The sequence below is a fragment of the Emydura macquarii genome, unplaced genomic scaffold (genome assembly GCF_026122565.2).
Source record: "Emydura macquarii macquarii isolate MOO-44397 ecotype Brisbane River unplaced genomic scaffold, CSIRO-AGI_Emac_v2 contig_2452, whole genome shotgun sequence".
NCBI lineage: Eukaryota > Metazoa > Chordata > Testudines > Chelidae > Emydura > Emydura macquarii.
This window is the reverse complement of record NW_027132589.1, coordinates 1,914,512-1,924,311: the sequence shown is the minus strand read 5'-3', so window position 1 is coordinate 1,924,311 and position 9,800 is coordinate 1,914,512. Positions and strand designations below refer to the sequence as shown.

Sequence of the window (9,800 nt, the reverse complement as noted above, 5' to 3'; positions counted from 1 at the left end):
GCATTCTTCTGTCGACATAGTAACAGCACCTGTGCCAGCATTCTTCACTGGGGTCCTGTTGGCATAGCTATGTTGCCTGGAGGTGTGAATTTTACACATATCTACCTGACATAGCTATGCCGGCAGAACTTTGTAGTATAGACCAGGCCTTATACTGGAATAGAAATGTCCATGTGGGAGTTATATCAGTATAACTATAGCGGTTTAAATTCACATCTGAGCTTATACTGGCATAACTTTTCCATACAAACAAGCCCTTAGGCCTTGTCAACCCACAAAAGTTTGGGCCCCTTTAACTATATCAGGGCTTGTCTACACTCGCACTTATGCTGGCAAAATTTTGTTGCTCAGGCGTGTGAAAAAAATACCCTTCACAGAATGAAAACTACATAAATAATAATAAACACATTATCATAATCTTGTGAGCAGGCAGGTCTTCTAATGCCAATTACCCAGTGGTTTTTATACCAGATAATTAAGGATACGATTTAGTCATGGAGGTCACAGCAGTCAGGGATTCGTGACTTTGCCAGACCGCCATGACATTTTTGGCTTCAGCAGTCAGTGGCTGGGGCTGAGACTGGAGCCAGGGCTGTGGACCCTTCCCCACTTCCCTGGCTTTGGCTGGGGTTGGAGCTGGGGCTTTGCCCCCCCTTCTCCCTGCCACCAACTGCTCCAGTCAGGGCTGGAGCTGGGGCTGTACCACCCACTGTGGTGGTGGGGCTTGGGCTGTCAGTCCCTCCCTCCACCCCCCTCCGTGCTTACAGCTGTCTTTCCTCCCCTCGCACTCCCCCCTTTATTTCTGGTAAAAGTCACAGATAGTTCACAGCTCCTGTAAATTTTTTTTTATTACCCGTGGCCTGTGACTTTTACTAAAAATAATGGTGACAAAATATTAACCTTACTGATAATCATTGTTGCTTTTACTCACACCAATACTTTGTATCCTTTTGTATTTTTATTATAAAATTTATTTTTTATGAAAGTTATAAAAAGGGCATTTAAAAAAATAAGGTGATGTATCTATATAAGGCAATCCGAGCTATGATGATCTTCTGTGGATATCAGCTGTGCTTAGAAGAGCTGATGAGTCTGGTTTTGTTTTCAGTCCAAGGTTTAAATGCGGAGTGCCCTAAATCCTTAATACACTCTCATTGATGTGAGTTTTGCGTAAATGGCATGCTTTTTTTAGGCAGCATTAAGGCACTTTAAACACAGCTACTGGCATGTTTTGAGGTACCAGTCCAAAAGTTCTGTGAAATTAGATGCCAATTCCCCAACTGACAACCTCCTCCTTTCCCTGTTATTTCTCATGTCACACACGATTCAGATTTTGTTTTAGCTTTTTTGTCCTTGGACGAAGTTTATTAGATAAAGGTATTATCTTCACTATAAAAGGAACAGCTTCTCCCCCCCCACCCTTCCCAAGGACAGGCTTTTCATGGTTCAAAAATATTAAATGTTTTGAGCTACAGGATATATTCACTGAATACTGCTTGACAGAAATATGTGCATGTTCTAGAAAGGCGTCTTTCATGCTGCACTTTTACAAAATTGTTTCATGTGCTCAATAAGAAGATCTTCAGGTAAAATACCATAGCCATTTCCAACAAGTTTCCAGTTCACCTACTCCTGGTTCATTTTTATCAAATCATTAAGGAGGTCGATTCTCTTGCATCCATAGAGGGCTCTGGCTAGCTTTCCTACTGTGGGCCCTTTGTAGCCTTCACCCATAACCCATCTCTGCAGCATTTGGTAAACTTTTTCTTTGAGTCCATCTCGTTCGTAGTCATGGTCAATTTCATCAATCTCTGGCTCACTAAAGCCCAGTTTACGAGCACAGTGTTTCCACTGTTTAGCCAAGTTTTCTCTCACTAGATTCAGGTGTTTTTCAGAAAGGAGAGCAGTGCTATCTGCAAAAAGAAAGAAGAGTATAAGAAAATTGCATTGTTTAAACTCCCCTTCTCTTTGAATGTCTCCCCAAAATATGGTCACTAGTAATGACAGGATCGTAGGTGGCTTTCATGTAAGCAGTTGGTCTAATGGTTAAAGAAGAGGACTTGATGTCATGACACTTCTGGATCTGCTACTGTTTTGCTTTTTGACCTGGGACATGTCACAATTTCTTTGTGTCTTTCTTTAACCATCTGTAAAATTGAGGGAATCTACCTCACAGTGGTGATATGAGGCTTAATTAATGTTTATAAATGCTTTGATATCCTTGACTTTCTGCTTAAAAATACATTTTAAAATATACAGTAATGGTTTAAGCCAGTATTGACAAATACAAATATTAAGACCTTTTAAAATAGTCCTGTCCTTCTCATACTGAAATATTTGAACTCTGAGAGCTTGTCTTCACTTACCTCCGAGATTCGGTGGCAGTCGACCGGAGTTACGCAAGCTACACAAAAAACTTGCGTAACTCACGTCGACTTCTCTGCTTCTCTTCTGCGCGCCGTCTTCACTGCACTGCGCCGATGGGAACTGTGTTCCCATTGACGCAGCGCTACGCTACTTGTGGAGATGGTCTTAATATGTCGATTTCTGGATTGACTGAGCAGGTCTTCACTGACCGCACAGTCAATCCAGAGAAATCGATCTGACGGCGACAGTCAGTGAAGACATAGCCTCAGTCAGGACCACTGCTCTGCTTTTTTCTCTGTCTTGAGGTACACATCCACACATGTGGTGGGATTTGGTGACTCAGGAGACAGTACACTTTGTTGAGAAGTGGTGTTTAGGCTTACTGTCAGCTATCAGGTTTGGTAGAGGCAGCTGGGGGAGAATATCATCTAAGAGGTGGTGAAATGCAGTGCGGGGGGGTGGCGATGGTGTAGTAATACAAAGCAACGTTAGTGCAACCCACCACTCATGATGATAGTCTTATTTATTACATAACTGTAATGCTACGTAATAAAGAAGGACCCAAAATGGCTAACTTCTGAGTACAACACAAAGCAAGATGCACTGTATGTTTTCTAAAGATGGTTCTCAGAAAGAGACTGATGTGAACCTTCAAATTGTGCACAGAGAGTGAGGAGAGCAGGGACTAGGGGGTGAGGTGCACAAGGAACAGAGAAGTAATTGTAAAGAGAAACGTTATGAAAGAATGGAGAGAGATTGCTCTTACCAAATATACCCATGTTTTCATAATCTACAGAGGAGTTTTGCGTGTTGACTGGAAAACTGCTTACATTTAGATTCTGTTCTTCAATCTCCATGTGATTGTAGGCTCCAATTTGAATTCCACTACTGTTACATATGGTGAATTTTGTATGTTCTTCTGTGTAAAGGCAATTTAAGACTGATATATAATCAAGTACATACTGTTTAGAATTCAAGAAACACAATGGCAAGAGTAAGGAAGGAAGCTTCTTTGATCAGTGAGATGATTGATTTATTTTGTATTTAAACCAAATATGGCCATGATGATTATTTTGTATTGAAACTAGAAATGGCCCTTTTTTGGCCACTTCAAGAACTTTTTCATTATTAATTTACTATACTTATGTACTGGATGCTCTCGATGTACTTTGGGTCGGACAAATACAGATGAAGTCACAGTCCCTGCCCCTAGAAACTTACATTCTAAATTGCATAGGTGACACAATTCAGAGACCTAATTCACTGGGTGAAAGATGAAAGTCAACCTCAACATTTCAAAGTGGTGGTGCAACATTTCAAAGAGGTGGGGAATTCTGAGCTTGTGACTTCAGTGGTGCTACACTGATTTACATCAGTTGAGGATCAGACCCCAAATCTTTGTGAAATATTTCTTGGATTTAAGTGATTTTATTTAATATTACATGTATCAGATATAACATATACAGAACCTTATGGCTTCATTCCCACCTATGCACTGGCCATGCACAGCATGACTGGCCCTAGGGGAGAAGCATGCTGTGCTCTGTGAAGGGCTGTAAGATGCAGATGTACAACCCTTGCATGCTAGAAAAGTCCTGGGCCGAAAGCTTCTGGGTGCTCCCCCATGTTTAGTGTGTTTCTGTACTGTTGTACCTTGGAGGCACAATAGATTACTAAATTATTGAATAGGCATGGCTAAGGTTAAAAGTGCAGAAAGATCAGGAAATTCAAAATGGCACAGTCACTTACTAATATATATGCTTACGGTGATCAAGGTAAGGGATGAGGAGGAGACCAACAATATCTCTGAGATCTTTTACAGATGTAAAAACTGAACCATATTGTTGAAAGTAGTTCTTTCCATTATTTAAACTTATATGTAAAATCAGTGCTATTTTAGAGTACAATCATATTAATATTAGTTCATTTTATGTCATAACAATAGCTCCTGGAGAATACTTAGCTAATTGTATTATAAATTGTCTTAAGGGCATTCCCTGAGTGAGAAGATTGCAAAGCAAGATTGAGCAGTTTTCTGTTGTTCAGAATTGACAGTAAAATGTTGTTCCTGCTTTGAAAAAGGGCTATGTATAAATGGCCCCTTTTTACTCAGATTTGCTTCCTATTTGTATCCAGAGTAACATCTGTTGTACTTTATTGAAAACAACATGGTCATATTCATTCCACATAAATGTACACTGCCATATACATGATTTTAAATCAATATTAGTAACTAACTGTGATAAATATAAAATTAAAGAATAATATCCCTGCCATTGGTGAATATGTAGCAATAAACACATTTGTGGTTGGTCGACTGCTTTAACAGCTTCTTTTTTATTTGAAAATGCTTTTTTGAACAAAGCTTTTAAATACAAGTGAAAAATGAAGCTTTTGAAGACTCAGATTTGGCTTATATTTTCACTCCTTAAAGAAGTGAATGAGGTATGAAGTCATGATTTCACAGTTCCATAAAACCTTGCAAAATCATTCAGTATGTCTCAGAGCCATGACACTTCATAGCTCTGTACTTTATAACACATCTACATGGTGTCTTAAAGATATCTCGGTTTTACAGGGTATCTCATTCACAGGTTTTGAGACTAGTTTCATTTTTTAGAAAAACTGGTCAAACAAATTTGACATCAGGTTAGCATGCATATCATGTGAGCCTTTAGGAAATATCAATACTACAGCACTTACCTGTGCTTACTCTGTGTTGTGCAGGTGTAGTAGGAATATATGCAAAATTCGCCTTCTTAAAAAGACTGGATTCCATTTTGCCTGAACAATTATAAAATACACAAATGCCAAAAATATTTGGTAATCAAAAACCTAAAGGCACAAGTATTTCAAAACTGTTGTAACATTCATAATAGTACCAGAACACAATTAATGCTCCTAGATACAAAGAGGGGAAAAAGGTGCTGTTACCCAAAAAGCTAAGAAGCTTTTTAACAAATCAAATAAAAATGTATTTAATTAAACACATCATAGTTTAGCGAAGTGCCTAACAACCTGATTCTGTATCAAGATCCTCTAGTATAGACCCTACATTCATGCAGAGTCTGCAAAGTGCCAGTGTGACCAATGGGATTCCACACAGAAGTAAGAGTTCACTGCTAGCAGATCCCAGTGCAAGATTTAGGGACCTAATTTTATGTACTCAAATTCAAAAATTCCAGCCTAAGGTAACACAAGAAGCAAATGGAAGAGTTGGCAGGTCACCTGATTCTCAGGGCTTGTCTATAGTGTGTGGCAAGCCAGGGTGTAAATGTACAGCACAGTAGGCTGCCATGCCCTACGTCGCCCTGTGCACTCTGCTGTTGCGTACTAACTTCCATAGTGCACTCTGACCTACTGCTATTAGAAACACTAAACGTGGAATTTTTAGTACATGGCAGCAGCATCCATAGGGCGACTTAGTGCGCAGCGGGCTAGTGCCCTGTACATTCTTATGTATATAGACTCTCCCGTCGACATTGATAAATGAGTTGTAACAGCGACCCTTTGTGACTAAGTTTATCTATGTGTGCACTGGTGCAAAATAAGGCCAGTCCTTGATCTGCAGATGCGACCATAGATACTTCAGGTAAAACCTGCAGTTGATGGAGTTACTGAGATGGCCTTTCTCTCTTTTCTCCCTTTACTTACTTGTTTGATTTCAAAGTTTTTAATAGCTAAGTGACAGTACTGCCTTCAGCTGACCCTGTCCAGGACCAAATCCTCCCAAGTGTTGGTATCTATGTTCCAGGCCTTAAGATTTTGTTTCTGGGTGTCCTCATATCTCAGATGTGTCCTTCCCTGTGATCTTTGTCTGTTTTTCAATTGGCTGTAAAGCACAGCTTTAGGGATTCTGGTGTCCTCCACCCTCCTAACATGTCCAGTCCACCAAAACTGGGCTCTCTGCACCATGTCTTCCAAACTTGAAATTTGGCACCTTTCAGGGACCTCTGTATTGGCGACTGTCATGCCATTGAATGTTACACATGGATTTCAGGAAGCGCTGGTGGAACTGCTCAAGATGCTTGAGGTGTCTATGGTAGAGCACCCATGATTCATATCCGTACAGTAATGTGGCCTGCACCACGGCCTGATACACCGTGATCTTTGTGAGCAGTCCGACCTCTCTCTCATTCCACAGACGATGACGAAGTCTAACGAAAGAGGAACTTGTCTTGGCAATGCAATGAATGACCTCAGCGTCAATGCTGAGAGTGTTGGAGAGTAGACTTCTGAGATAACAGCATTGGTCAACTGCTCTAAGTTGGGTGCCTTCAATAGCAACAGCAGGCTCAGTATAGTCCTTGACTGGAGATGGCTGGTACATGACCTCTGTTTTTTTTCAAGTTGACAGTGAATCCAAAGCACCTAGCTGCCTATGCAAACTGATCGGTGATAAATGGGATGTCCTCTAGTGAGTGAGCTACCAGTGCGCAATTGTCTGCAAACAATAGGTCCCTCATCACTAGTTCCACCACCTTAGTGTGGGCCTGTAAACATCTCAGACTGAACAGCCCTCCATCTGTATGAGACTGGATGTAGACGCCACGGTCCATATCATGGAAAGCATCCAGGAGCATCATGGAGAAAATGATAAAAAGGAGTGTAGGTGCTAATACACAGCCTTGTTTTGTGCCATTTGAGACCGGGAAGGTACATTCACATTCTGGCTTACTATGCACCAAATCTCTTGATGTCCGTGCCCATAGCCTGGTACTTTGTCCACTATACCATGCTGCTTCCCAATAATTCTTTCTGTGTTTCTTTTCTTTCTATCCAAAGATTTTACATTATTAGTGATTTTGAGAGTTACAATTTCCACCTGCAGATGTGACAGCCACAGCCCTCACAAACTCATCTCAATCAATATACTGATGCAGACAGCAATCATAGACTCTCCATGCAACATTTTTTGACAGAATGAAATCTTCTTGCAGTCTCTGTTAACTCTGTGGCACCTGTGGTTTCTTTGTGTAAAATACTGAAAAGGGAATGCCATACCATGAAAATCCAGCATCTGGGGTAAAATGATTAATCTGTATAATACCTTATCCTGTTCCTAAACGGTACGTGACAAATTCCACTGAACATACGGTTATTGACTTGTTTGTGTTTATTTTTGCTAATCTCTCAATATTCTCTCCCTTCCCTGCCTCCATAGCTTTCTGGTCCTGAGGATACATGGCTCACCTGCAATTGCTGAGAGGCGCTGCCATAGCAGCATTAGATATAATCTCCTCTAAGGCTAAGAGTATCAGCCTCCTGTTGGCTTGACTTTAGAGTCACTTACGAACATGGATCTTTCATCCGGTACAGCACTGCTCTACCAATCAAGCCACCAAAGCCAGCAAATATTCATTTTCTGAAAGGTACCCAAAATTCCTCACTCTAAGGCTGCTTCTGTGCTACAACTGACCTGCAGTAAGATTTTTACTCATTTTACACACCTTTGTGAATCTAAAAACAACTACTATCTGCTTCTAGCATGATCTGGTGATTGTTCTTGTTTGTGGTACTTTCACCAAAGATGGGCTGGGAGAGTTATTATTTAGCTGCCCAACTGGATAATAGCATGCAGTCACTGGGCTTGAGTCTTTTCTCTCTTACGCTGATGTAAATCAGGAGTAACTCCACTGCTGTCAATGGAGTTACACCAGTGAAAACAGACATGAGAGGAGAATCAAGCCCACAGCATTTTAATTAACTGAAATAATATAAAAAGAAAATCAGGAAAACAAAGAGCAGTGGACCAAAATGTCTAAAAGAAAGCCTTTGCTACGAGCGCCACAGCCTGAGAGTAAGAAATCAGCTGCCTGTTGATATGTGAGCTATAAAATGATCAGTGGCCATTTTACCTCTAGAAGACAACTTAACAAAAGGAGTATTGTTTGTGTTTTAGACAAAAAATGTCTCACCTACCTGTCTCTGTATTTTGGCTCCTTGGAAACCATGGTGTGGATGCTTGTGGCTCCTGGTCTACGCCAGATTCAGGCACAGGGGGTTTATTCAGACTAAATATATTGGCTGAATTTGATACATAGAGATCCTCTGCATAGCCTGTTATCAGATCCCCAGACCTTGTCCCATAATTTGGATTGTGTGGTAAATTTTCCCATGCTGGAGTTGCTGCAGGTGATGCTGGTGGTGGTTGTTGTAAATTACTGTAATTGGCTGCGTTATTGTAGCGACTGGCTTTTGATCCTGTGCTTTCAGCTTTCGGATATGATTCATTTATTGGTGGAGCAACAGATGTCCTTGCAAATGGATCATAGGACACCCTTCGTCTTCTTTCCTCCTCTCTCTTTTCAGCACTGTATACCAGAGGTTGGCTTTCTGAATTATCCATCCGGCTGCCACAGTTATGATAGTTTAACTCATCCTGCAATTTTCTTTCAAGGCTAATAGAGGCCTCAAAGGAGGTCTCGCAGCTCTCAACAGGCTGGTTTTCTGGAAAGACAGCAAACATGGCTTCATCCACGTTGCCCGTCATGAGACCCTGAGAGCTGTGCAGGGAATTGGGCTGATCTGCAGCATGAAAGGGAAATTAAATACATAAATTATCCCATAATGCAAAGGTACAATTGTAGTTTTCACTTACATCTCAACAACACCATGGTAGAATCTAGCATTTTTATATTAAAACCAGATACATTATTCATAACATGTAGCCAAAGGTAATGTTTTCTAGAAAAGACAATACTGTATTTTACATAAGACCTTTTATCTGGAATTATCACAGACCACTTTATAAACCATGGGTCTGACCATACTGAAATCATTGGCAAAAACTCTGTGACTTCATTGCTGAAAGATCGGTCCTATAGACAGTATGTATAGGGATAGTATAATTTTCAAGCACCACTGAACTGCCACCATCTCTAAGCAGAGCATGGCACAGAAATACAACACAACACATCAGGTGGGCCACAGAGAGAAGAATGAAAGTTCTTGGACCCACTTTAGAGGGCCTGGTTCACTAATTTAACTCCAATTGAGTTATGTGGCCCAAACTGGAGTGATACAGTGGAGAATCATGCCCACAGAATGTCACTGTGGGTGCTTGCTACTTTATACAGCACTAAAGTCATGTTTCTTTCAATGGTCCTATCACAGTAAATTTCAAACTAGCCTTCATGAATGCATCATTCTGTATTTTTAATGAACTTTGCACTGTGATTTTCACTCTCTGTCTACCTTGTTCTTCTTGAGTTCAGATAATACATTTTAATAAAGAACATTTCATGTCTATAGGCAAAGAAGGAACTAGCCCATGATTTTCACCTAAATCTTAGACAACCTAATCTTGGATGGGTGCATACAACTAACTTCCCTTAGAGACAATAAAAGTTTTGCCTGACCTGGATTTTTTGAATTCTAATTTAGAATTCTAACTTGACAGCATTCTATAGTGTCACAAGACTGAACCACAA

The 9,800-nt window shown here is 40.5% G+C and overlaps 1 protein-coding gene across 2 annotated transcripts in view; it reads right to left on the bottom strand.

The window, feature by feature from the left end:
- Positions 1–811: 811 nt before the first annotated feature.
- The window catches only part of RIPK1 (receptor interacting serine/threonine kinase 1), a 38,344-nt gene continuing 29,355 nt past the window's right edge, over positions 812–9,800 (bottom strand). Inside the window, exons 10-13 of one of the 2 annotated variants that reach the window (XM_067562603.1) lie at positions 8,290–8,895; positions 5,071–5,151; positions 3,134–3,286; positions 812–1,913 (exon numbers count right to left, since the gene is read on the bottom strand). In XM_067562603.1, the coding sequence (XP_067418704.1) occupies positions 1,627–1,913; positions 3,134–3,286; positions 5,071–5,151; positions 8,290–8,895 (1,127 nt within the window). In that variant the 3' untranslated portion in view covers positions 812–1,626. The remainder of the gene's footprint in view (positions 1,914–3,133; positions 3,287–5,070; positions 5,152–8,289; positions 8,896–9,800) is intronic. The other variant, XM_067562604.1, reaches the window with a different exon arrangement.